Source organism: Peromyscus californicus, unplaced genomic scaffold (genome assembly GCF_007827085.1).
Source record: "Peromyscus californicus insignis strain IS unplaced genomic scaffold, ASM782708v3 Scaffold_1__1_contigs__length_55948999, whole genome shotgun sequence".
Lineage (NCBI taxonomy): Eukaryota > Metazoa > Chordata > Mammalia > Rodentia > Cricetidae > Peromyscus > Peromyscus californicus.
The window spans coordinates 18,057,520-18,084,414 of record NW_026294492.1 but is presented as its reverse complement, the minus strand read 5'-3'; the positions used below and the strand labels follow the sequence as shown (position 1 = coordinate 18,084,414).

Here is a 26,895-nt window from a genome sequence, read left to right as displayed (position 1 = left end):
CCCGCCCCCTTCAAGCAGGAACACCTCCCTCCCTGTAGCCTTCACCCCGCCCCTTCCTGTCCGGTACCCGGAAGTGTCTTGGAGCTCGCCTTTGCGCCTTCCGGTCTGAGAACGCTGTCCCGGTAGTTGAGTCTGGAGCCTCTTTTCGAGGACGTCAACAGGTCCTCGTTTGAGACGCGGGCTTTCCGGCAGTGCCTGGAACGGCTTCCGGTTCTGCCTGGCTGTTGATACCCTGTATCTGACGCTCTGTCGCCCTCCCGGGCGACCGAGCTTTAGAGAGATTCCGAGGAATCCCACGGTCGCCTCCAACAGCCCGCCAAGATGGCGATGCAAGCGGCCAAGAGGGCGAACGTGAGTACCCGCTTTCTGCGCGGCGGGGAAACGATCTGGTGGCTTGGCTGTCGCAGCGTGGGTGGGAGAGTTCTTGTCCTCCGCCCACAGGTCGGGGAGCCCATTGCCTGTTCGGTCAAAGGAGGTTCTGTCCTGGCCTTATCCTCAGGGGTGTGTTCCTTGAGCGACTTTTCGCTCCCACCCCTTTTGAGAGCCCCCCCGGTATCACTGACAGTGTAAGGTCCCACAGTCTCTGCTGCTTGACCTCACCTAGGAGCAGGCGTTAGGATCTTCCGAGTCTAAAAAGCCGATAGCACAGACGTATTCAGTAACTATATGGTTCGCTGCCAGCTGGAGCCTGGTGTTTTTCTCGCATGTAGAACTTTGGGAATCCCCCGTTCATGTATTTAAGCTCCTGGCGTGTCTCTGGCTTTACAAATGGGAAGCAGTTCATCAGCTGTATTTATTCAACACCAGTGTTGGGGACACAGCAGTGAATTAAAAAGTCATTCTTGCCGGGCGATGGTGGCGGCACGCCTTTAATCCCAGCACTCGGGAGGCAGAGGCAGGCGGATCTCTCTGAGTTTGAGCCCAGCCTGGTCTACAGAGCGAGTTCCAGGATAGGCCCTAAAGCTACACATAGAAACCCTGTCTCGAAAAACAAACAAACAAAAGTCTTTTTTGTGTTCTACTGTTGGCAGCGAGTGGAGTGTTATCAAAATCTTTTCGGAAAAAAACTAGGCAACGCTTAAAACTTAGAATTATACCAAAACAAGACAGATAATTGACCATTGGATATGCTGATGAAGATTTGGGGCTACCTTGATTATTTGAATTATTTCAGTGAGTGAAAACTTGGTTCCTATAGGATAAAAAGATGGTGGGAATTAAGAAAAAGAAACCTGCAAAGAGTTGGTCCTTTGAGTTTTCTTATTAGTAGAGAAATTGAATTGTTCTAAAGATACATAAAGTGCATTTTATATGCCAACGAGAGTGCACCAATGGAATGGGAGAAACCTAATAAAAGAAGGAAAATGTATCAAGTTCAGGATCGAAGCTGGAAATGTGGCTCAGTGGTAGTCCCTGGATTTGATTCCAAGCACCTCAAATCGCAACAAAAACCTAAAATAATTAAAGAAGGGATTTTGAGTAGATGAGTGGTTGGTATAGCAGAAGAAAAATGGAATGGACATAGGTGAATAAAGTTAATAATAGGAATATATAGTACTTACCATTTAGTCATACCTGTTTTCTTCAAGAAGCATAGAGCCAGGGTCCTGTCCTGGGTTGGCAGAGAAGAGCAGACAGCCCTTTCAGTTTTACAGGGAATGATGGTGGAGAGGTTTTAGGAGAGAAGAGAAGGAGGTTACACAGTGTTTTGCAGAGTGAGAAAGCAGATTTATTAGAGAAATATATTTTTGTCTGGGCAGTTGTTGATTTTAAAACTTGGGGGGAAAAGGTATCACTACTCATTTGAAAGTGTGGAATAAATTTCTTTTAATTTATATTTATTTATTATTGTATTGCGTGTGCCACAGTTGTGTCAATTTAATAAGTATTTATTGGGAAAATTTTTGTCTGGTGTGTAACTGACTGAGTATATTAGCAGAGAGTGAGCTGTGAGTCATGAAAGTAGAATAAGAAGAGTGTGGAGTGTGAGAAATACACAGCAGGTCAAGAAAAGTAGCTATAGAGGACTATTTCAATATCAAAGATTGTGTAGAAACCCAAGTGTTGGAGGAGGAGGACCAGCCAGGCACCCTAGAAGTTTGCGAGGTGGACACTGCAACAAAAAGACATTAGCAGAATCACTTTCAGCAGAGTGCTGGGTGGTAGCTTAGGTCTGGCGTCTAAGAAATGAAGAATGAGTCAGTGCGTACAGACTCTTCTACTTGACTGAAAAAGAAAAAAAGCAAGATAAAGTAAGTAGAGAGAGCTAGAAAGTGCAGGGAAGCCAGACATCTTGTCCTTTCTTCAAGGTGTGTCTCTAATACCTAGCCCACTGTGTACATTAAAAAGGCATTTAGTGCCGGGTGGTGGTGGCGCACGCCTTTAATCCCAGCACTCGGGAGGCAGAGCCAGGCGGATCTCTGTGAGTTCGAGGCCAGCCTGGTCTCCAAAGTGAGTTCCAGGAAAGGCGCAAAGCTACACAGAGAAACCCTGTCTCGAAAAACCAAAAAAAAAAAAAAAAAAAAAAAAAAAAGGCATTTAGTAACTATTTGAGTGAGTGAAGAGGATTCCAGCATTTTGTTTTGTGTGGGGATTGGGAGGACCAGGTCAGCTGCTCTCGTGGTAGGAAGGGAAAGCCTGTAAGAACAAGAGAGAGGGGCCATTGACACAAGTTCTTAAGACAGCAGAAAGCTTATGAATGGGATTTTATCATCTTTTCTTTCCCAGGAGACATTAAGGATCCGTGAGTGAACTGGGAAATACTTGTTAAATTGGAGTGCTCAAAAGCCTCGGTCTTAGTTCCTACTTACAGTCTCCCCTCTGTGTGGTGCTCTCTTGTTTTTTCTGAAGAACATGCCACTTAAGAGTAGCATCAAATTATACTTTTATTCTTATTTTGCATCTTTGGGTTCTTTTTAATGGCAGCACTGCTTTCCTACAGTATAATGATACACATTTCTCATTTTAGATTCGCCTCCCACCTGAAGTAAATCGGATTTTGTATATAAGGAATTTGCCATACAAAATCACAGCGGAAGAAATGTATGATATATTTGGAAAATATGGGCCTATTCGTCAAATCAGAGTGTAAGTTGTACTGAGACTTGAAATGTCACTTACAGGAAATGGTTTCCTAGTCCATAATCTCAGAATTGTGACTAGCAGCAGAACTGTGTTGTGTGGTGTGTAGTGATAATGTCTGTTTCACAGTGAGACTACGAAGCTCTTGAGTAAAAGTACCTTTCTAGTACCATGTAAGGTTTAGTGATAAAATCTTCTAACCCTGAACTGAACAGTTAAACCATTTATACAGAACCTGGACTTGTGCCATTTAAGGGTTCCTCTGAAAAGAGTTCTAAAGCTTTTATTTTTAGTTACACTATTTCTTTTTAGGGAGCACCTTGGGTAGGCCCTGTTGGTTTGAACCCAGGGCCCTGTACATGCTGGGTAGGCACTATACCTCTGAGCTGTAGCCAACCCCACTATATTTTTATAAGTTTTCTGAAGTGAGTGTGGTGGTGCAGTGCCTATAAACTCAGCTCTTCAGAGGTGAAGTCAAGAGTTCAAGGTCGTTTTCATCAATCAGTGATTTTGAGGTCAGTCTGGACTTCCTAAGACCCTACCTCAAACAAAACAAGCAAAAAAAAAATTCTTTTTATAATCTGAGAACCCCTTCCTGGCCTTTAGGACCATTGAGGCTGAGGACTTTGCTTTTGAATGCTCTCCATCTCTCCTAGGATAAACTGATTACTGGAAACACGTTATCATTAATACCCGAATGAAGACAAAAACAAAAGCACTGTAGACCAGTTGCTCTTAGAAGGTCTCGGTCCTCTGAGCAGCAGCTAGGAGCTTTGAACTTCTACAGGATACATTTTGTCTGTATTTTGAGGATGTGAGGACTCCAGGTCCTTCCAAGTACCAAGAATCAGGAATCAGGGAGCAGAAGTGTCTACCATGTGGCAAGTTGCCGGGCTTGTTGGGTTTTCTTCATCTGTAAAATAATCTGGATGGTGGTGGTTGTTCTTGTTTCGTTTTGAGACAGGGTTTCTCTGTGTAGCCCTGGCTGTCCTGGAACTCACTCTGTAGACCAGGCTGGCCTTGAACTCACAGACTCACCTGACTGCCTCCAGAGTTCTGGGATTAAAGGTGTGCACCAGCACTGCCAGGTTCTTAATGTGGAGGCAGTGTGATAAATTGACAGGATTGGTTGTTAGACCTGGGTTCAGTTACTAAAAGAACTTTCAAGTTCAGTGAAACTGGGCAGACTGTTTCCTCTATCTAGGCTTCAGTTCTCTGTGGGAGACTTAGCTTGGATGGAATTACGAAGTCTGCACATATCAGAGTTGCCAGCTTTGCAGTGTGTATTGGTCACCAGTCTCTGTAAAACACCAGTTGCCACTGAACTTTCTCTGTCCATCCCTTAGTTACTATGACTTAGTAACTAAGTTTCCTAGTAGTTAATACGTGGTTGTGCTATTGCCCATGAACTCACCTGTCTTTCTCGGTAGGGTGAGTGCCTCCAGGCTATGTGCTGATAGCATTTGCGCCTGATTCATAGTAACCACCCATATATGTGTGTGTGTGTGTGTGTGTGTGTGTATGTGTGTGTATATATATGTGTATATATGTGTGTATATATATATATATATATATATATATATATATATATATATATATATATATATACACAAATGAATATGGCTGGGGATACAGCTCAGTAGTAGAGTCTGCAACACCTGAGTTCAATCCCCAATACCATAAAAAGAAAATAAATGAATATAATAGTAGTATGGCTATGACTAATGTATGATGGCATTATAAAACTTACTGATACTTAGTTGAGAGGTGGTTAAATCAAAGTTAGAGAATGTTGCTGAAAATGCAACAAAAGAACCAGTCATGGTGGAAGACACCTGTAATAAGAGCCACTTTGGAGTCTGAGGCAGAAAGATTGCAAGTTTGAGGCCAGTCTGGGCAGTACAGTGTGTTAAATAAAAGTGGCTGGTGATACAGCTTGGTGCTCGAGAGCAACCCAAGCGTGAGCAGGACCACAGTAGCTTGGGGCCAATGCTTCCACGCTTTTCCCTGGCTGCTTGTCACAGCTCCGTCACTGAGTTCGAGGCCAGCCTAGGCTGCATATGGAGATCCTGTCTGGAAGAAAAGAAAACAACTTACCTTTGCCCTTAAGGAAATACAAACTTTTTCCCCCCTTTGGACAGTTCTCAACTTCTATACCTAATACAATCCTGAAAATGATTAAACTGTTAATAGTTATTAATACTATACCAAGAGAATAAAAATTATAAAATCCCTCCTCAGGTGGGACATGGTAATGCACTGGAGACTGAGGCAGGAAGATTACAAGTTCAAGGCAGGCTGGCCTAGACCACATAGGGAGCCCTTGTCTAAAACAAACAAACATGCCCGTCAGACCCAGGCAACGCAACAGAATGAGTTCATTCATTGGCACTGGCACTCACTATCACACCATCACCTGTAATCTTTTCTTTCCCTTCTATAGGAACATGCCTCTGAGCAGGGCTTAGACTGGAGTCTGGGGCAAGGGTAGGGTAGGGGTCATAGTTTTGAGACATGATCTCACTGTGTCTCACACCTATCTGCAGCAAAGGATGCCGACTCCCTGTCAGGGTTTCTCTGTGTAACAGTTCTGGCTAACCTGGAACTCACTCTGGAGACCAGGTTGGCCTCGAACTCACAAGGATCTACCTACCTCTGCCTCCCTCTGAGTGCCGGGATTAAAGGTGTGCGCCACAGCTAGTTCACTTCCAAACACATTAATTTACAAAATTACAGACTTGCTGGGCTTTGGTGGCACACACCTTTAATCCTAGCACTCAGAGGCAGAGGCAGGTGGATTTCTGAGTTCGAGGCCAGCCTGGTCTACAGAGTGACTTCCAGGACAGCCGGGGCTACACAGAGAAACACCTTACCTTGAAAAACAAACAAACATAAAATGCTCATTTAGCATTTATTCATAATGTTGGTTCCCTCTGGTATTTTTCAAGTAAGTTTCAAATTACTTAAATGAAGCATATTTTGTTTATTGTCTCCAAACAGTTGTATAAGGCTGCAGGGTAGAGTCAGTGGTAGAATAGAGGACTTGAATATATAGTTTGTATTTTTAAGAATACAGTGCCAGGCTGGGCGGTGGTGGCGCACGACTTTAATACCAGCACTCCGTGCCAAAGCAAACAAGGTGCAGGTACAGGTTCAGGAAGACTGAAAATTGTTGATGCTTGGGTAAATGTGTCTTCTGACTGTGCTGCAGAGGGAATACACCTGAGACCAGAGGAACAGCCTATGTGGTCTACGAAGACATCTTCGATGCTAAGAATGCATGCGACCATCTCTCCGGATTCAACGTGTGTAACAGATACCTCGTGGTGTTGTATTATAATGCTAACCGGGTGAGTACAGCCTACTCAGAGTGGCTCTGGGAAGTGTGTGGTGGGTGTTCTGTTGGTTAGTGCTGCTGGTGAGCTCCTCCTTTAGCTGTGGTCAGTCCTCAACAACTGTGGTGCTTGTCACACTTGCAGGCATTCCAGAAGATGGACACCAAGAAGAAGGAGGAGCAGCTGAAGCTTCTCAAGGAGAAGTATGGCATCAACACAGACCCCCCCAAATGAGTTCTCGGACTTCACTCTGAAGACGTCCATGCAGGGTCCCCAGTCACCATTTTCTTCTTAGTTAGCATGACTTGTTTCAAATTTTTCTAAGCATTAGAATATATTATGTTAATAAACCTGTAGCTTTTGTAAAACCTGTCAGTGTTTTCTCTTTTGGAGAATGGGGGTTTTGAGACAGGGTCTCTCTGTGGCACAGCCCTAGCTGCCCTGCAACTCGCTCTGTAGCCCAGGCAGGCCTTGAACTCACAGAGATCCACCTGCCTCTGCCTCCCGAGTGCTGGGACTAAAGGTGTGCGCACTGACCAGCCAGTGTTTTCTCTTAAACTTCCTACTCCTGTTTAATACGAGGAAAAAAACACAAGACAGGAGAACCACATGCAGGACTGTAGGTGAGCCTAGGGACTGAGGGCCTTGAGAACAGTGGTTTTGGGGGTTTTGTTGTTTGTGTTTATTTACTTGCTGTGATATATATGTATGCAGACGTGCATGTGTAGCAATCAGAATGACTGGTAGGAGCTCTTCCACCATGTGGGGCATGGAGACTGAACTGAGGCTTGAGAGCAAATGCCTTCACCAGATCCTGAGCCATCAAAGGAATGTGTGGACTTGTCTTGTTTTGATTTTGTTTTTTTTGAGACAGGGTCTCTCCATGTAGACCAGGCTGGCCTCCAAATCACAGAGATCCTCCCGCCTCTGTCTCCCAAGTGCTGGGATTAAAGGTGTGCGCCGCCACACCCAGCCCAGACTTGTCATTTTTAACCAGTAACAACCCAATGAGGTAACATGAGGACACCAAAGCTCATGATGTGTAGTGCACACCTGTAATCCCAGCACTTGGGACGCTGAGGCAGGAGGATCACCATGAGTTTGAGATCATCAAACTATGATCTATGGCTATGGAGTAAATTCTGGGCCAGTCTCAGCCCGGGTTACAGAGTAAGACTGTCTCAAAAGACGAAGGCAGAGACATGAGTGGACTGGCACAAGAGCTGCAGAGAGCCAGACACCTGCCAGTGGGCAGCCTTGTCCTTACAGCAGAGGTCTGTGGAGAGGCGGTGGTTTAGAGGGCAGCATGTTGGTAGAAACTTGAGAGCACGCTGTTTAGGCAGTGGTACCATTACCAGGCCAAGATGGAACTTAGGTAGATTGCCTGCTCATTATTAACTATATATATTTTGGGCTTAGCTCACAATATGTCTTTGCCATAAATAAAATGCTTAATCTTAGGAGTTTCCATGACATGGGAAGAGTGTAATAATTGTCACATTCACTGTGGCTTGGCAGCTTGGGGGAAGACAGCTATAAATTTTCTTTTTATAGTTCAGGCGCAGGCCAAATGGAGAAGTGTGGACTGATTGTTTTGTAAACCCAGAACCTAGAGTCACTTTGAAGGCTACATAGACTGACTAGTATTAACGGACAAAGACATCCTGCTTTTAAATGCATTTAAAGTCTGTCATTACTTTGTAGAAAATAGGCTACCTTCTAGATTTTGTGCTGTCTTTTCAAAGCTCACGCAGGAATGATGTATTATGTCTGAGTGGTTTTTGAAAGCACCGTAAAAGAATGAAAGGCCTTTTTTGTTTTGTTTTGTTTTTTTCTTTTTTGAGACAAGGTCTCTGTGTAATAGCCCTGGCTGTCTGGGAACCCACTACATAGACCAGGCTGGCCTGGAACTCAGAGATCCGCCTGCCTCTACCTCCTGAGTGCTGAGATTAAAGGTGTGTGCCACCATAGGCAACAAAAAGCCATTTCTAAGAAGGGTGGGCAGATAAAAAGGCCATAGCTGTACTTTTCTTATGAGTGCCTTTATGATTTCCTTATTAATTCCATAACGCATGCTGTGGCTTAGGTGTTTGCAGATTTAAAAGGTGTTCTGAAAGACCCCTTTGTCAGGGGAAAACCAAAATCAGACTGACTTGAGAGTGATGTCTCCACGTGGCAGGCCCGCTCACCTCTAATGATGTTAATAACCAGGAAAATTCCTTCTATTAGCAGTTGTGAACACTGTCAATTGGATTATGTATCTGTTAGCTGAATTTCATGACCCAGATTAAGAGTTTTAAAACTAGGGCTGAGGGTATAGCTCAATGAGAGAGGGCTTTCTGAGCCAGGGGCTGGGTTTGACCCCAGCACTACAGAAAACAAATTCCCTTGTGACTGTTTGGAATTCTGTAATTTAGATACAAGAACTTAGACTGGGACAGACACTGAGTCTCTCTGCAGGAGGTATGTGGTTAAATCTGAGGCTCCAGTTGACTGTCTTCTGCACCAGGCACCTAAAAGTTCAATTTTTTTAAACCAAGTTTAAGAGTGTAAGGGATGGCTGTGTGGTGGTGGCCCACGCCTTTAATCCCAGCACTCGGGAGGCAGAGCCAGGCGGATCTCTGTGAGTTCGAGGCCAGCCTGGGCTACAGAGTGAGATCCAGGACAGGCTCCAAAGCTACACAGAGAAACCCTGTCTTGAAATCCGCCCCCCCACACACACACACAAAGGAGTATAAGGGATGAAGTTGGACATGGTGACACACACCTATAATTTAAGCACTTGGGAAGCAGAGGCAGGAGAATCATACATTTGAGGTCAGGTTAGACTACACGGTGAACTCTTGTCTCAAAGGACAGAAAGTGCAATGAACAGATTTTGTCTACATAGTCTCCGGTGCAGGTGTGTCCAACTTGCTTTACTTTCAGTGAGGCTGAGTCTCGGGGTTCTAACAACTTACGAGATTCATTGAGTAGCAGTTTGAAAACAAGTGATAGGATCTTTTTTTTTTTTTTTTTTTTAAGAGTATTCACTTATTATGTATACAGTGTTCTGTCTGCATGTATGCCTGCAAACCAGAAGAGGGCACCAGGTCCCATTAGAGATGGTTGTGAGCCACCTTGTGGTTGTTGGGAATTGAACTCGGGACCTCTGGAAAAGCAGCCAGTTCTCTCAACCACTGAGCCATCTTTCCAGCCCAAATGTTAGGATCTTACACTGGTCTCTCGCTAACCAACCTTTAGTGACTCTCTCAAGACACTGAACTCTTTGGCATGTGCCGTAATTTTTGATATCATCTTCCAAAGACTTGAGAAAGCAGTCATTTCTCTGCTTACCTGTAAATCCTATATATCCCTCCGGTGCTAGCCAATAGGTGTTTACATTATTAGGGTTTCTTAGTAGCTGTCATTACAGCCTCTTGTCACCAGGCTGTACTTACTATGGACAGATCTTTTGTGTGGGCCCATGAAATAGTTTCTGGTATCATTTTTGCTCATCCTGTTGATGTCAACAGCAGAAAGTATGGGTATCTTTTCTATACAGGCTGAGTTCTGAGGAATTATAAGTGTTGGAGTCATCGAGGAAGCAGGATATTCCAGAGGTGACACCCCAGAGTGGAATGGGTACAGCATCCTTTGGCCACTGTGGTTCCAAACACTGTGGGTGAATAAAAGCAAGGCAACCATGTTCCATTCATGGTTGTGTTCATGAACCCCTCAGCCTCAGCAGAGGAATTCATCTGTGACTTTTGGGATATAAGGGGTATATAAAGTAGCCCAGATTGTGGCCCCATATCCTACATAGAATGCTACATGATGTATATCAGTGGATCTTTAATCCCAACACTTGGGAGACAAAGACAGATCTCTATGAGTTCGAGTTTAAGGCCAGCCTGGGCTACATAGTGAGATGTCTCAAGTAAAAAATAGATAAGCAAATAAATAAATCAGATAGATAGCTCCTGAGGATTAGCAGTCTAGGCTGTCCTCTGTTCTCCATAAGCGCCCATGTACACGCACATGCAGGCACAGACACCTTCTACACTGTTCTCAGAAGTAACTTCAAGGTAAGCTCGAGCAAATCTAGATGTAAGTAAGCGGTGCCCATGAAAACAAGCCTCAGAACCACACATTCTTTTCAAAAGTAACTTCCCAGAGCGAGTCAGGTTTCGAGCCTTAAACACATTCATTTGTTCAGACGCACTTTCTGGTGAGGGAGGGAAGCTCATCCCTCACTCCGCAAACCTGAGGTTGTGGGATCACCTAGGAGATCGAATCTCACTCAGGATTGCTAGGATGCCGGGTTAGTTACGCGCGGGGGACTCCAAGCTGGTGAGTTTAGTAGGGTAGTAGCTAATTTGCAAAGTTGCTTAGAGGGTTTGTGATCATTTTATTGAAAAAGGAAAGCTAGGCTTGGGTGGTCTGCACCTGTATATCCCTGCAGTCAGGAGGCTGAAGGAGTTCTAGGTCAGCCTGGGCTCCGAGACCCTGTCTCAAAACAAAATGAGACGGAAAGGATACAGAACAAGGTCCAGCATTAACGTTTGCTCGTGTAGCTATTCCTTACACTCTCTTAGCCCCCTTTTACTCCTTTATCACCAAGGGCAGCGCCTTGTGTGTCATTAAAGAACTTCCCACAACACGATGGCCAGGAAGATGCCAAGCATGGAGCCTTTATTTTACACAGTATTTCCAAAGAGGGAGCTGCTTAAAGTGAGCAGCCAACAGGAGAAAGTGACAGCAAAGGTAACTGGCTCAAGTCCCTCCATGAAACCACGTACAGCGCATGTCTGAGCACCTTGGATGTCTGGCTTAAGTGCAGGTAAGGCAATAATAGATTGTGCAAACAAGGTCCGTGTCCTCGGATCGGGAATGGCTACTACATGCATCACAAAATAAACAACCTGAAATGTCTGGATCTGTCGCTAAATTTCCTCAAGCAAAGATGTATGGGAACAATTAAATGGCGGACGCATACAGAGCAGGGCGGGCGGGAAGAACGGATAATGTCGAGGGGCAGTGACATCAGCACACTGATCAAGAGCCCTACATAGGAGGAGCCGTCCCAGTGGCAGAGCAGGCTAGGACAGAGAGCGGGAGCCATCTCCAGCCACCTCGAGTTCCTTCCTGCCTTCACTCTAAGTTGAGCAGCTCCACGTCAAAGATGAGGGTGGCATTGGGAGGGATGACTCCAGGGTGGCCAGTAGCTCCGTATGCCACATCAGGGGTGCAGGTCAGCTTCGCCCTCTGCCCCAAGCTCATCTAGCAGGGATGGGGGGCAGATGGGAGAGGAGAAAGAGGACCCAGCTTGATTTAAAAGAGAAAAGGAAGGTGACGATGGCATTTTTCCCAAACCATACTTAGGGTGATTCCAGATCTGAGATTAATTTTATACGTGGCACACTAAAGTCCGGCTGAGAGCTTAAACATGCAGATTCTGCCTCAAATTATGGAGCAGTTAACAGCCACAAAGTAGTCTCAGATTCATTCAAGCATCAACCATTACTGGTTATCCAGCTAGTGCATGCTTGTGTCTGCTCATGATTGTTCCTGGTCCTCTTCCGAAGTAGTCAAAGAGGAATGTATAAACAGCTTTGAACACACTTGCAACAGGACCAGTTAAGATTCAGCGACTAAAGGCCACGGCATGGCGGCAAAGGAGTGGAACATCCTATAATTTCCCCAGAGAACTGAGGGAGGAGAGCTGGGACCACAGCTCATCAGCACTGTCAACCCCTGCCCCCCCGCCTCCCGGAGCTGTTTCAAATGTTTCAAACATTTCCAGAAATTTGAGTGGACTGGTTAGTATTGTATCGATGTTAATGCTTTAGTTGAATCACTGTAGTATGATTATATATGTTAGCATTTGAAGAAGTTGGGTGAAAATTATATAGGGGCTCCACTATTTCTGTAATATTTTTATATCTGAAATAGCTTCAGAAAATGTTTAAAGGTAAAAACCAAAGCACTCCTTGGCTTATCCATCTCTAGCTCTTCTGCTGTCTCAGCTCAGACAGCTTGTTGGTCTTTTTAGCCCGCTCAAGCAAGCCTAGGAAAGATGCTTGGGATGAGATACAGATGTGCCAGGCACAGAAGAGGCGAAGGGCAGAACCAGGAGTGAGCACTAGGTGGCGTTGCTGCACCTGGCAGTAGAGTCATGGCAGTGTGCGTCTGTGCTAATGTGAGTGGGAAAGTGGAGGACCCAAATCCACCACTCCTTAAAGACCCCTTTAGTGAGCATCCTCAGCCTCCCTGAAACCATTAGTGAGCATCCTCAGCCTCCCTAAAACCGTTAGTGAGCATCCTCAGCCTCCCTGAAACCGTTAGTGAGCATCCTCAGCCTCCCTAAAACCGTTAGTGGGTATCCTCAGCCTACCTGGGCAGCACCTTCTTCAAAACCTTTGATGACTTCCTGCTTGCCAATTCTGAACTTGAAAGGTTTGTTTCTGTCTCTGGATGAATCGAATTTCTTGCCATTCTGGAGCATTCCTAGCGAAGTGAGAAGAGGGTAGAAAAGAGCTGTGGTTTTGAGTGAACCAACAGTTGGACTCAGCATGTCTAGACGGAATTCCTCTTCCGAGGGAACCCTCTCCTCTTTGATCTCCCCATCGGCAGGAAACCTGGACCTATCTCTCTGCCTCACCCCCACATGCAGCCTGTCACCGAGTCCTACATCTCCTTGGAATCCACCTACCTTTCTAATTTCTGCTACTCCACCACTCTGGTCTCCAGAGTCACCAGCACACCTCACCTGGAGACAGGAACAGCCTCCCAAACGATGTTTCTACTGACCAATCTTCCACTCGCTACATCCACAGATTTTTTTCCCCCTTTAAACACAATTCTGATCATTACTTTTCCCTGCTTAGAACACAATAGCTCCCAGAGCATAATCCAAAAGCCTGAGGCTAATGATGCCTGCCTTCAAATTCTCTCTCTCCCCATCTCTGCTCCTCCCCCTACCTATTCAGAGCACACCATTCGCAAGTTCCTCTACGCCTTCTAAACTTTTCCAGCTAAATCCTCGGGCATTCTAGTCTCAGGTTCAGTCCTTTCCTAAGGTTCTAAGTGCTTCCTGAGAATGCAAAGCCAAAGATCACACCATCCCATCATCCCCTGCTCCAGTAAAAAGTGTGAGGCGACTTAGGCACTCGAGTAGCTTCCAGCTCCTGTGCAAACAGTTGTTTTATCCTGGAACACCCAGGTGTGATCTCTGGCAGTTTGTATCATCCTTTACCTTCTCACTGCCAGGAGCCCAGTGGTCCCTGACATCCACATGTTGTCACTGTCCATCAGCCCAAGGACCCAGAGCTACTGCACTATTTCCATTGCTTATGGTACTCTTGCTCAAAGACCAGTGTGTCTTCTTAAATTTTCATTTTAGTTTACACGTATAGGTGTTTGCCTGGGCAGCATTTGAGTGCCTGCTGCCCTTGGAGGCTAGAAAATGGCTTCAGATCCCCTGGACCTAGCGTTACAGATGGATGTGAACCACCATGTAAGTACTGAGAATTGAACCCACGTCCTCTGGAAGAGCAGCAGGTGCTCTTAACCACTGAGCCAGCTCTCCAGCCCCAGACTTGATTTTCTGAATTCCATGCTAATCTAAGGTTTTTTTCTTTTTCTTTTTTTTTTTTGGTTTTTTGAGACAGGGTTTCTCTGTGTAGTTTTGCACCTTTCCTGGAACTAGCTTTCTAGACCAGGCTGGCCTCAAACTCACAGAGATCCACCTGCCTCTGCCTCCCAAGTGCTGGGATTAAAGGTGTGTGCCACCACCGCCCAGCTAGTCCAAGATTTCTATAGGTGCTAAACCACCACATAAGATAATGTGGGATCATAGGAAGACACGGCCTGTTAAGTTCAGAAATGGAGTTCTTATTATTTTGAGATTTTGTTTTATTTCAACCGGGTCTTATTCTGTAGCCCAGGCTGGCCTGGAGCTCAATATGTAGCCCTAGCTGGCCTCGAAATGCTGAATCTCAGGTGTTAGTCACCACACCCAGTTGAGAAAAGGTTTTTAGTTCAGTCTGGCACTGACTCACTGTGTGAAATTGGGGAAATGGGCCTCATATTTTCCTTATTTAACATAGGAGGCTTTGCCAGCTTACAAGTGCCTGAGCATCTATAATTTTACTTTTGAATTCCTACAACTCGAATGTGTACTAGAGAGTCCTATTTACCTCCCTTCTGGGTAGACTAGGTTGGGCTCCTGCCCTGAGTTCTAAATGTGGCGAAGGAGAAACCCTTCTGGCTGCCCAGAGACGCACACAGATGGATGCTACAGAGATCAAACACAAATACATGGAGATACACAGTTGCTAAGATATTCAAATTCACAGAGATATTTATGCATGCTCACATGCACTTACACACAGACACTCAGGAGAGGGCCCTGATGGCCAAGCAGATGCTAAGAAAATATTTAGATCGGCAGACCTACATATATTCATACAGACATGCACTTGGGCAAATACACGCTTGAATATGCACACATGCACAGTCCATTTATAGACTAGCTTTCCCATTTCCCCAATGCCTTCAGGTTTCATAAAGCTGAATCTATTTGGAACCATGTAACAGTTATCTGTTGCTGTGAGCTCAGCCAAAGCCACAAACTCCAAACACGGGCCCACATAAATATGTGTACTTCTTTTACAATGATGCCACTATAATACATCAAATAAAGGATGACTTTTTGGATTAACATTGCTGGATCAAATCTCTATCCACATGGGGAAAAAGAACTGAATTCAGCCTCTACCACCTCTACACACAAAAACCAATTCCAGATGAACCAAAGTCCTAAATATGAAAGATAAAATAATATAACCTCAGGCTTCGGATGTAGGGATGTAGTATGGTGGTGGAGTAATTCACTGTATGTACAAAGATCTCGCTTTGGTTCTTAACACCACAAATACTCATGGTTTCTACAGAGCAGTGGGGCACCATGGTGCTCAATTGCAATCCCAACACTCAGGTGGAGTCAGGAGGATCAGGAATTCAAGCCTTGATTACAGACAAATTCAAGGCCAACCTGAGTCACATGGATCCTGTCTCAACTCTCTAAATAAATAAATAAATAAATAAATAAATAAATAAATAAATAAATAAGAAAAGAAAAACACACACCACCACCAACAGCATTTTTACCAGATGATAAACATATGAATAAATGAAATCTTCATAATATAGTGAAAGATTTCTTGAAGTGAATATAGAAAAATATGTAACCATGAAGGAGAAGACTGATAAGTAGGACATCATGAAAATTAAGAACTTCCGCTCCAGAGATACTATTGAAAGATTAATGACAGGGCTGGAGAGACGGCTCAGTGATTAAGAGCCCTGGCTGCTCTTGCAGAGATCCTGGGTTCAATTCCCAGCACTCACACAGCAGTTCACCACTGTCTGCAATTTTCAGTTTTCAGAGGATTCAGTGTCCTTGTTCGGCCTCTGCAGGCACCAGACACACAAACTCACCATGTAGCCAAGGTTCGCCTTGAACTTTTGATCTTGTCCCCGCTTCCCAAGTGTGGGTATTATAGGTGTGGACCACCAGGGCCAGCTTATATTCCCTTTTTTTTTTTTAAGTTTACCAGAAGTTTCATACATACTGTGTTTGCTAAGACAGTTTCTCCTAAAGCACAGCCATTTGTAGCTGATGGAAGTGTTTCACGCACACTGCCTACTCTATGTATCTACTTTGCAAAAAGACATTTGGTTTCATTAACTTGATCAACAATGATCTGTCTACAACATGTCGAACAGATAAATCAATTACCCTGGTCAGAGGCTCCAGAGGCCCCAGGGTAATTAGGCCACATCACCAGGAGATAAAACAGCCCGGGTGTGCTGACATCAGTGACTGAGATTCAACTGTTGAAAAACAGCCACGTCATCTGCTAGAACCAGTCTGGTGCTTCGCACTGGCCTAGGGAACTGCTAAAAATGGCCCCATCTGAATATGTCCCAGGAATTTAGCTGGCCTTGCTGTATGCTAAATGGCTGTCACCCATAGACTTTGCCACATTAGGAAGCGAGTCACAAGGCAGAGTCCTCACACCTCTTGGAGCAAACACCTGCCAGCAGTCTTCTTGCCAGCAGGCCTAAGGAACTCATCTAGAATGTTCCTGAGGGCGGGGAAGGAGGAGGAGCACTTGTTGCTCTTCCAAAGCATCCAAGTTCAGTTCCCAGCACCCACATGGTGGATCACAAACATCCATAACTCCAGTACCAGGGGATCTGACACCTTCTTACCTCCAGGGGTACCAGGCACACATGTGGCACACACACATACATGCAGCCCAAACACCCATACACATAAAATAAAATAAATGAATATAGAATGCCCCTTGGTCCGTGGGTCTTCAAACACACAGCATCCAAGAAGAGACAACAAAGATGCCGCACCCTCCTCTGGATTCTCCCAGCACCCAGAGACAGCATTGCCCCACCCTCATCCCCCTCACTGCAGTGAGGGGTGGAGAGGTGTGGACAAAAGAAGAAAAACAGGGTAAAAGGGGATCTGAGGGTCTTTCAGAATAAGTTTGAAACATGAGACAGGAGCAGGAAGGCCAGGATACCCACTGCCCACCATCAGGGAATGAAACTGGAGGCTGGCACCATAGATGGTGGGTAAGGGAAAAGTGAACTGGTCACAGGAAACAGCGATGGTCTTTGAGGACCATCCAGGGACAAGACTCTCTGGGGAGAAGCTTACAGGATAGCCCTGCCTTGGGAGAGGCACACCTGGGCCAGGGCTGAGGGAGTAAGACGTACCTGTGTAGTGCACCACGCATATCTGACCCTTCTTGGGGAACGTCCTTCCTGTCGGGAGATATGAAGGCAGAAAAGGGATTAGGGGATTAGAAAAACTCACCTGACACATCCAAGATTGATTTCGACCCTGATTGACTCACTTTTCCCTTATTATCACAGAGATGCCTGTCTCTGTGCCTTGGATGAGCCAGAAGTAATAATGTCTCCTTTCTAGTTTGTATTTGAACTCTATGTTATTGGCCCAGTTTACTAGTTAAAACAAGCAAACAAAAAACTCCATCACTTTTTATTGCTTCTTTTACTTCCATCTATTCTACAAGCATTCATGAATAGCCAACTATGTGCCAAACCTGAAGCAGATCTCAGAGACAGAGAGCAATACATGAACCCATGAAGAAGAGAAGCAGAAACATAAATCCCAAAGTGCTATAGAGTCATGATTGCCATCAAGGATGAATAAATGCAATCATTCACAAGAAATCGATAACGACCAGACCGGTGCCTCATGCCGGAGTTACAGCCTAGAACAATAAAGACAGGCTCCCTGGTCTTCTGAGGTTTGTAGTCTTTCTTTTGTGTATGTGGGATGGTCATGTGTTGTGGGGGCAGTGTGTGTGTGTGTGTGTGTGTGTGTGTGTGTGTGTGTGTGTGTGTGTGTAGCGCATGCATTTGTGTACCCAGGTGCACATGTCCATGAGCTCGCAAGCAAGAGGCCAGACAAAGATGTTGAGTGCCTTCCTCAATCCCCCTCCAACTTATTTCCCTGAGATCCAGCCACTGAGCCAGAAGCAATGCCACGGAGCTCCCAGGACCTGCCTGTCTCTTCTCCCAGTGCTGGAGTTTCAGGCAGTCACACCCAGCTTTTTCAGATGAGTGATGGAGATTCAAACTCAAGTCTTCATGTTGGTATAGCTGGAGCTCTTACCCACTGAGCCATCTCCCCAGTTTCCACTCTAAAGGAGGGAGACAACCAATGCTCACATAAATAAGGATAGATGGCCAATAAGCCCTCTAAAGAAAATGAACACACTGATGAATTGCAGAGAGACGTGGTGAACCAGCAGTTTCAGAAAGGGCGTGCCAGGAAGGCGTTTTGGAGAAGGGGATGTGTGAGCTGCTACTTTCGGAAGGGATCAACTCAAAGACCACGCATGCAGCAGGGAGGGACTGCTGTATTTTCAGGATAGGAGGGAACAGAGTGAGAGGGAGGAGAGGAATGTGAAAGAGCCGCACCACACAGCTTACAGAGATGGATTTAATACTAAGTGCAGTAGGAAACCACTGAAGGGTTTAAAAGCATGAGAATGACCTAATCTGAATTAAGATTTTATAAGATCACTCTGGCTGCTGCGTGTGGGATGGGTGGTTAGACATCTGTTGCGATAATCTAGACAAGAAATCAATGACGGTATGAATTAAGGTGGTGGCAGCTGAGAACGGAGTGAAATAGATTGGAGATGTATTGGGGAAGCAGGGTTGACGAGGGCATCTAAGTGGAATGGAGACAGGACCCGCCACCCATCTCGCCGCCAGATGAGGAAAAAAGGAGAAAACAAGAACGATGCTTGAAATTTGAGGTTTGGGTAGCTGGAAGGTGGTAGAGCTGTTTTCAGAGATGAGAAAACCGAAAAGGAACAGATTTGTGCGGGTGGCAATCTCGAGCTGCCTATTAGACATGCAAGTTTTTACTGCAAGAAGGTAGATGCAGAGCCAACGCTGAATAAACAAACTGGGTGGAATATAAAGCCATGAGGCTGGATTATGATAGTGGACTGAAGGAGTCCACCAAAGGGAGCCCGAGGAAGCATTGTGGGACATGGTTAAATTGAATGGTAAAGGACGGGCAGGGTCTGTCTGGAGAAGTAAAGGGATCTGGGAAATAGAATGACTTGTAAGACATGTTCAAAAGCCTGGAATCCAGAGTTGGGATGTAGCTCAACGTAGAGCAGTTGCCTAGCATGCAATAAGGCCCTGGGTTCCACCCAAAGCACAGAAAGCCCTAGGGTCCTAGAGTCCAGTTCCAGAGAAGCCCACTGATTTCATCCTGTTACCCTGGGGTCCAGCACACAGTACATGGTCCATAAATAGTTGCTAAATAGGTTGTGTGTTTAACAAGTCGCAGGTGGCTTGGTGAAGCTGGTTGTGGGTGCAGGGGTTATAATGAAGGAGGATCTGCCAGTGTGGATCACTGTAGCCCTCTCTATCACCAAAGGGGCAGACTGCTTGCAGAAGTAGGGGGAAGCAGCTCCCAATCATTTTCGGCCTGGGGGAGGGGCCTGTTGAGCTCTGCATTTGAAAAGGATCAAATGGAAGACAGGGAGCCAGCTCAGAGGCCGTGTGGGTGACGAGGCCTGGGACAGGCTTCCTCGACCCTAGCACCAAGATTCTTTGCATGGACAGAGAAACCTGTCCCCCAAGGAGTGATCTGGGCAGTCCCTGGTATTTCCAGGAACCCCTCGTTTTGCAACCAAGAAGCCTTTTAATTTCCTGGGGAGGAATATGTCAATAATATCTAACAGCAAGTTTGCTTGTTGAAACGCTGTAGATCTGGGGTGCGGCTTTGGGTCTGGATTAGATTTTCCTTAGAAATAGCTACTCCTTGAATGTCTACACCCGGTTTTCTAAGTAGTTGAGAAAACTCGCTGCTGGTTTTCTTGAGAGCAGACAGAGAACCCGGAGAAAGACTTGTGGGGGTGAACAAAGTTAGGGAACATGTGTTCTGCTGTGGAGTGGCTGACTAAGGAACCCTGGACTGTCCAGACAGGTCAAGCAGCAGGTCTGAGAGCTGGGTTTTGAGGTTTGACTCTGGAGGACATGGTAATGGGCAGATGACGAGGGAGGCTGAGTGGGACCAGAAGGGTGATATAGGAAGCAAAAGCAGCCAAAGGAGTGGCAGGCTCCCAAATTGGCTCTCTCTCTACAGCTTACCGCTGCCCAGCCCTGGGGGCTGCCAGACAAGAGGGCTGGGGAGGGTGGGGCGCGGGTCCATCCCTGGTGTCGGACTGGGAAAACGGAGCTGAAATTCGAACCTGGGAAGTCAGCAGCAGCGGATAATCCAGAGGCTGCAGCTAAAGCGGCATAAACCGCAGCTTCGGACAGTGGCCGGACGCAGACCCCTGTGGCCCCAGGGTGAGCGGGCGCAGAAGCGAGTGGTGAATTGTCCTCCAGAACCCCCAAGAATCGGGGTGTGTGTGGGGTTCTCCTCCTGCTGTCCGCATCTAACCCCCTCACCCCTCACCCCCAACCCCGTTTTAGATCCCCGGAGCCACCTCGGAATCAGACCTCTGCCCGCGGACTCCGCCCCGGGACCCCTCCTCCTCCTCCCGGGCCCCCGCCGCCCGGTACCGTCTCCCGGGGAGATGGTCTCGATCTCCACGCCCATCGCGGTCCCACAGGCCCCGCCTCCAGGGGGTCCTCGCGGCTGCCCCGACCCCGGCTCTGCTCAGGCCTGACCCCGCCGGCGCTCCGGCTCGCCTTCTCGCCGCCACTGCAGAGCCGGAGGAGGTGCGGCTGGAGTCAGGACCTGCGCGGGGAGGGGCCGCCGGGAAGGGGGCGGCGGGGTGGAGCCGCGCGACAAGGTGGGGTTGGCCGGGGCGGGGCCCGGGGGAAGCGACCCTGACGTGGCTGCTCCGGAGCCTGGCCAGACGGAGCACCATTAACCCCACTAGCCGAGGGAGGAGGGTGGCGAACGAGGCGTGCCGGCACTAGCGCATCCACGCATCCATCCATCCATCTGTCGGTTCCATGCATATTTATTTAGCACCTACTCGGTGCAAAGCTCCAGGGAGTCCGCTCAGTCCTACAGACTCGGAGGAGAAAGCCGGTAATTAAACTAACACTTTAAATACATGTGCTCAGTGCCGTGGGCTTCAGAGTACAGCGGAAGCACCCGAGACTGATAACCTAACCCTGGCCAGGCTTCCCGAATCTACAGGAACAGAGCCGGGAAGGGAAGAAACCAACTACTGATGATTTTTTTTCCCCAACCACCTTGAGCCCATGCTCATTATCCCTCAAAGTTCTACGGCAGGTATTTGTATTGGGTGGGGGTGGGGGTGGGGTCTCACTTTTCAAGGCAGAGGACCGCTCCCTGGGGGATTCCAGTTGGATTAAAGCAGGATCGCTGGGCTGCGGGTCCTAGCTGAGAATACAGCTATAGCCTGGAGTGGCAAGTGCTGCAGAAGGAACGAATGAATTCCTTTACCTCTATCCAACACAGACAGGAATCTAGAAAGAGACTTTTGTCCTTCCCGAATCCTCTGCCTCCGTGGTGCTGGGAACTGAACCCAGGGAAATCAGGGCCTCTCCACACACGCTAAGCTAATAGAGGCTACATCCACAGCCCATAGGAAGATATATTGGGAGGAGGTAGCATTTGCTTGAAGGCTGAAGGACGCTTTAAGACTGTCTCCTCATCCTTCCTACACCGTTGCAAAAAAAAAATCGACATGTGTTGATTCTGACAAGAGACGCCTGGGAAGAGGTAAGTATGAGAGAAAGACCTATTCAAAGGCCCAGAGTTGGAACGTGAGGCGTTTTCCGTGGTTTCTCCACTCTTACTCTTCCAGGTGGCGAAGTCGCAGATGCGGTTGTTAGCATCCATTAAAGAGGCCTGAAGTTGGCGCTCAGGAAAGATGGTCTAGGGTAGTGTGCGGGTCAGGATCTGAAAGACCCCGCGGGCGTGGCCTAGAGTCTTCATGGCTACAGAAGTTTGAGACCTCCAACCCTATTGGCTACGGCCTTGGGCAGGTACTTTCAGATTAGGGGTAGAACAGATCTGCCACTTGGGCAGGCCTAGGAAGCGGCTCCAGGCGAATGGGTGCTATTTACATTTTGGGAGCGATAGTTTATGGGATTTTAAATGGGAAGTCCCTGACTCCCCTCTCCCAAACTAAAACCGACTGACCCATGTTGACTCTAGGGCTCCGATTCCTTCTTACCAACCTCTTCTAAGAGAATGAATGAGACGTGCTTGGGAGAAGAGGTTGAAGCGCTTGAGACGGAGTCTGAGGATTTACCGGTCGTGGTTTCACGGGAACTACAACTCCCAGAAACCCTTGCAGCAAAACCCTTGCGCTTACTGGCTAGCGGAAGGACCCGCCGCTAACGTGACGCACGCAATAGCCAATAGTAAAGAGGCATTGCCCAGGACCGAGGGCCGAGCCTTCCGTTCGTTGCCCGGGACTTCTGATCCGCGGTCCTGTGACGTGAGCGGCCCCCGGGATTTTTATGTGTGGGGCGGGGAGGCCAAGAGACCAAGGTATTTCGTGTCTTTTGCGGCCAGGCCTGGCGTGTGTAGGGAGGCTGGGGCTGGGCAGGGAGGTGGGAGGCACTATAGCCCAGGGATGCAGGCGTGGGGAGGAGGTGAGTTCCAGGCGACGGTGTGTACGGGACAGTAGGTTGAGGACCAGTCTGGTGTGGTAAAACAAGTGAGTGTATCCTTTGGGACTCACGAATGATACTTCTGGTAATATAACCTAAAGAATATAGCCTTGCCGGGCGGCGGTGGCGCACGCCTTTAGTCCCAGCACTCGGGAGGCAGAGCCAGGCGGGTCTCTGTGAGTTCGAGGCCAGCCTGGTCTACAGAGCGAGATCCAGGAAAGGTGCCAAAACTACACAGAGAAACCCTGTCTCGGGGGGTGGGTGGGGTGGAGAATATAGCCTTATTTATAATAGAATAAAGTCTACGGACTTTGAGGTGTCTCAGAAAACCGAACTAAGAAGTTTTATCACAAATCACAGTAGCTGAGCTTTTTGTTAATTGCTGGAGGCTCTGTAACCGGTTAATCAGTTAAGGCGTAGCCAGAACGTTGTCTCTGTCCCACTTCTCTAATCCTTTTGGGGAGGCAGAGGGGGTTTTTGTTGTTGTTGTTGTTGTTGTTATTGTTTTGTTTTGGTCTGGCTTGGGCTTTTTTTTTTTGAGACGGTAGCCATATCGTTTTGCAACCTGTGCTAGTCTGAAATTCATTGTTCAGACTGACCTCAGACTCTAGGCAGTGTGTGTGCCTCATCATTTGTGCATGCACGTGCAACGTGCTTTGGGGTAGAGTTGGAAGTCATAAGACGACTTTTGTGAATTGGTTCTGACGTGCCGCACCGTGGGGTCCAGGGCTTGAACTCAGGTCATCAGGCTTTAGAGGCAAACGCTTTTACCTGCTGGGCCATCTTGCTGACTCTTTGTTCACTTTAGTATTGTGGCCTTCAGACTCTTTCATGCCCCCACCCCCTTTTGGGGACATGATCTCCCTACCTAACCCTGACTGGCCTGGAAACCACTATATAAACCAGGCTGGCCTCAAACTGCCTCTGCCTCCTTTAGGACAAGGAGATCCAAGTTACACAGATATATTTGTAGCAAATAATACAAGCCCTTAATGTCTTGTTAATACCTTTTGAAAGAACTTTATTATTTTTAATTTTGGGGGAGGGCGCTCGGGATTGGACCCAAATTTTTGAGCATTCGAGGCTGAAACTCTACCAATGACCCACATCCTCAAGTCCAGAAGGATGTTTGTTTTGTTTTGTTTTTTTATGCTGAAGATGTGTGTCCAGTCATCAAGTTTGTGACTAGAAGAGAAAAGTGATTTAAAACAAAACCAGCTGGGCAGTGGTGGCGCCCACCTTTAATCCCAGCACTTGGGAGGCAGAGCCAGGCTGATCTCTGAGTTCTGGTTTACAGAGCGAAGATCCAGGATAGGCACCAAAACTACACAGAGAAACCCTGTCTCAAAAAACCAAAAACCAGCCGGGCGGTGGTGGCGCACGCCTTTAATCCCAGCACTCGGGAGGCAGAGCCAGGCGGATCTCTGTGAGTTCGAGGCCATCCTGGTCTCCAAAGCGAGTTCCAGGAAAGGTGCAAAGCTACACAGAGAAACCCTGCCTCGAAAAACCAAAAAAAAAAAAAAAAAAAAAAAAAAACCAAAAACAAACAAAACCCCCAAAACTAAAATAATAATAATAATGATGATGATAATTCTCCCTCACAACACAACACCCCAATTCTTCGGAAAGAAAAGACTGGAGTGAAGTTGGTGTCTCTCCATTTGCCGTGATGAAGAGGAAGAGATGATGAAGAGATCATGTGTTAGTTCAGGAAAAGGAAATAGAGCAGATGTTTGTGATGGTTAGTTTTATGCCAACTTTCTTCTTGAAGGAAGATGCACTAATACTAGTCTAAAAGCCTTCTATTACCATACCTGCTTTTCCATGACCTGTGTTACTGTGTCCACATGCACTGTCAATGATGTTAGACCCAAGTCTGTGACTTAAAATACGTCATCTAAATTGTTTTTTATTTAGTTGGCCCATTAGGAATTTTTCTGCCCAGGAAAATGTGTCATGAGTTATTTATCAATAAAACTCTTTTAAAAGGGCATAAGTAGTTGCCAGAGGAGAGCCACGTGTTGTAGACCAGTCAGACAGAGGTTCCAGCTTTCACCATTGGTAATGACAAGGGACTCATCTCCGTTTTGGAAGCTACTGTGGAGTCACTTCTCCTGACATCAGGTATAAACGCAGAGCAGAACATTCCTCCTTAGTACAAGATCCTAAGAACAGGCATGAAACTGTAAGAGGATAAAGCTTACAGATAAGTTAAACACCGATGGCTGGGTTGTGTGGTAGGGAATCTATTTCTTTGGATAGAGTCTGAAGACAACTTGGAAAGTTCCTTGACACTTTACCAATCATAAAATTGAACAGTATCTGTTAGAGGTGAAGACTGGAATAGCAATAGGAGCTTCGTGAGCACCTCCTTACAGAAGGGGCTGGGACAGGAGCCCATCCAGAGTGAGTGGCTGAAGAAAGGGGTGTGCACTACACCCCCCGACCCCAATACATCTTCACTGCTCCGTGTTTGGGAAACCGCCCGCTGGTGGGCATGGGATATAGTCCACAGGTAGAGCAATTGCCTCGAACGTACAGGGTCCTGGGTTCCACCTTCAGTGGTGAACAAAAAGTTTGTTGCTATTCTTTGACTATTTAAAAGCTAAGATTTTTTTTAAGTCTTAAAATTCTTTATGAAATAAGTATATTTTTTATAAATTAATATTTTACTACTCTAAGAAGGTAATTTGACCGGGCGGTGGTGGCGCACGCCTTTAATCCCAGCACTCGGGAGGCAGAGCCAGGCGGCTCTCTGTGAGTTCGAGGCCAGCCTGGGCTACCAAGTGAGTTCCAGGAGAGGCTCAAAGCTACACAGAGAAACCCTGTCTCGAAAAACCAAAAAAAAAAAAAAAAAAAAAAAAAAAAAAATCCCCCCACATAAAGAAGTTGAAGGGTCCCACTTTGTCTCATATGCTACCCTATCTCAGTATCTACTGTGAACAGTTTACATATCATCCTGAAATTTTCCTGAGTCTTATTTATTTTTTTATTTTTTTTTTTTTGGTTTTTTTTTTTTTTTTTTTTTTTTTTTGGTTTTTCGAGACAGGGTTTCTCTGTGTAGCTTTGCGCCTTTCCTGGGACTCACTTGGTAGCCCAGGCTGGCCTCGAACTCACAGAGATCCGCCTGGCTCTGCCTCCCGAGTGCTGGGATTAAAGGCGTGCGCCACCACCGCCCGGCTATTTTTTTTTTTGGTTTTTGATACAGGGTTTCTCTGGCCCTGCACTTGCTATGTCGCTAAGGATGCCCCTGAACTCCTGATCCTCCTGCCTCCCACTCCAAGGTACTGAGAATATGGACCTGTCCCTCGATGCTTGGCTAAAAACTTAACTTGCTTGCTTGTTTGCTCTCCCGGATCATCCCGGGCAAACGCTCTACCGTTGAACTCCATGCTTGCACTGGCTTTTTCCTTTTGCAGATATTGCTGGTGAGAACATTTGTATATGTGGTTGACTTACTGCAGTATTGTAAAATAGTCTTATATGTTGTAGACTTGCTGTTCATTGTTTGATTCATTTAGGTCTTTAACCCATCCGGAGTTTATGTTGTTGTAAATTTTTTTAACTTTTTGGAGCTTTCAGCTTTATTATCTAAAATAAAAGTGATTCTCCCACCCAGCGTGGTGGCGCACGCCTTTAATCCCAGCACTCGGGAGGCAGAGGCAAGAGGATCTCTGTGAGTTCAAGGCCAGCCTGGGCTACAAAGCAAGTTCCAGGACATCCAGAGCTACATAGTAGAAAGACCTTCTCTCAAAAAAAAAAAAAAAAATTTTTTTTTCTCTCTTTCACAAGGTAGTAAAGAGTTGTATTGAAGCCGGGCGGTGGTGGTGCACGCCTTTAATCCCAGCACTCGGGAGGCAGAGCCAGGTGGATCTCTGTGAGTTCGAGACCAGCCTGGTCTACAGAGCGAGATCCAGGAAAGGCGCAAAGCTACACAGAGAAACCCTGTCTCGAAAAACCAAAAAAAAAAAAAAAAAAAAAAAAAAAGAGTTGTATTGAATCATGTCCAGTCGGCATCATGCAGTGGCACATGCCAGCCACCTTGACCCTTTCCTCTCTCCTAATTAGCCCGCAGTCCAGGTCATCTCTGGGTTGAGTTCATAGAACTGGGTCAGTTTTTACGTATTTTATCCCAGTGTTTCCCTGATTTTCTTTGTTTGTTTGAGACAGGTTCGCACTGTGTGGCCCGGGCTAGCCTTGAATCTTGAATTCACCACGTATACCTGCCTACTTTACTGCATTTTACATCTCATAGACTACTCACATTTTTATGTCAAAATTGAAGGTCATAAAGTTCTAGTATTACTTAGTGATG

At 46.5% G+C, this 26,895-nt stretch overlaps 3 protein-coding genes across 13 annotated transcripts in view; 2 read left to right on the top strand and 1 right to left on the bottom strand.

The window, feature by feature from the left end:
* Nucleotides 1-78: 78 nt before the first annotated feature.
* On the top strand, nt 79-6,786 carry Sf3b6 (splicing factor 3b subunit 6). The gene is made up of 4 exons (XM_052745976.1): nt 79-351; nt 2,969-3,087; nt 6,293-6,431; nt 6,561-6,786. Exons 1-4 carry the CDS (start codon nt 322-324, stop codon nt 6,648-6,650), a joined length of 378 nt encoding a protein of 125 aa, XP_052601936.1. The 5' UTR covers nt 79-321; the 3' UTR covers nt 6,651-6,786.
* Nucleotides 1,247-22,223, bottom strand: Fkbp1b (FKBP prolyl isomerase 1B). Of its 5 annotated transcripts, XM_052745978.1 has the most exons (5): nt 20,544-20,744; nt 17,199-17,246; nt 12,793-12,905; nt 1,563-1,640; nt 1,247-1,452 (listed from the first exon to the last, which is right to left on the bottom strand). In XM_052745978.1, exons 1-4 carry the CDS (start codon nt 20,578-20,580, stop codon nt 1,566-1,568), a joined length of 273 nt encoding a protein of 90 aa, XP_052601938.1. In that variant the 5' UTR covers nt 20,581-20,744; the 3' UTR covers nt 1,247-1,452; nt 1,563-1,565. The 5 variants fall into 5 exon arrangements, with proteins under 5 accessions (XP_052601938.1, XP_052601940.1, XP_052601941.1 ...); XM_052745980.1 differs by lacking the exons at nt 1,247-1,452; nt 1,563-1,640; nt 20,544-20,744 and adding exons at nt 11,064-11,678; nt 22,143-22,223; XM_052745981.1 differs by lacking the exons at nt 1,247-1,452; nt 1,563-1,640; nt 20,544-20,744 and adding exons at nt 11,064-11,678; nt 21,266-21,350.
* The window catches only part of Wdcp (WD repeat and coiled coil containing), a 19,337-nt gene continuing 13,338 nt past the window's right edge, over nt 20,897-26,895 (top strand). For 3 of the 7 annotated variants that reach the window (XM_052745967.1, XM_052745974.1, XM_052745975.1), the window contains exon 1: nt 22,327-22,458. The gene's annotated coding sequence lies outside the window, so the exon portion shown is untranslated. Of the gene's footprint in view, nt 21,022-21,382; nt 21,682-22,326; nt 22,459-22,515; nt 22,628-24,148; nt 24,322-25,788; nt 25,865-26,895 lie in introns of those variants that run through there. The other 4 variants (XM_052745969.1, XM_052745970.1, XM_052745971.1 and 1 more) reach the window with 4 other exon arrangements.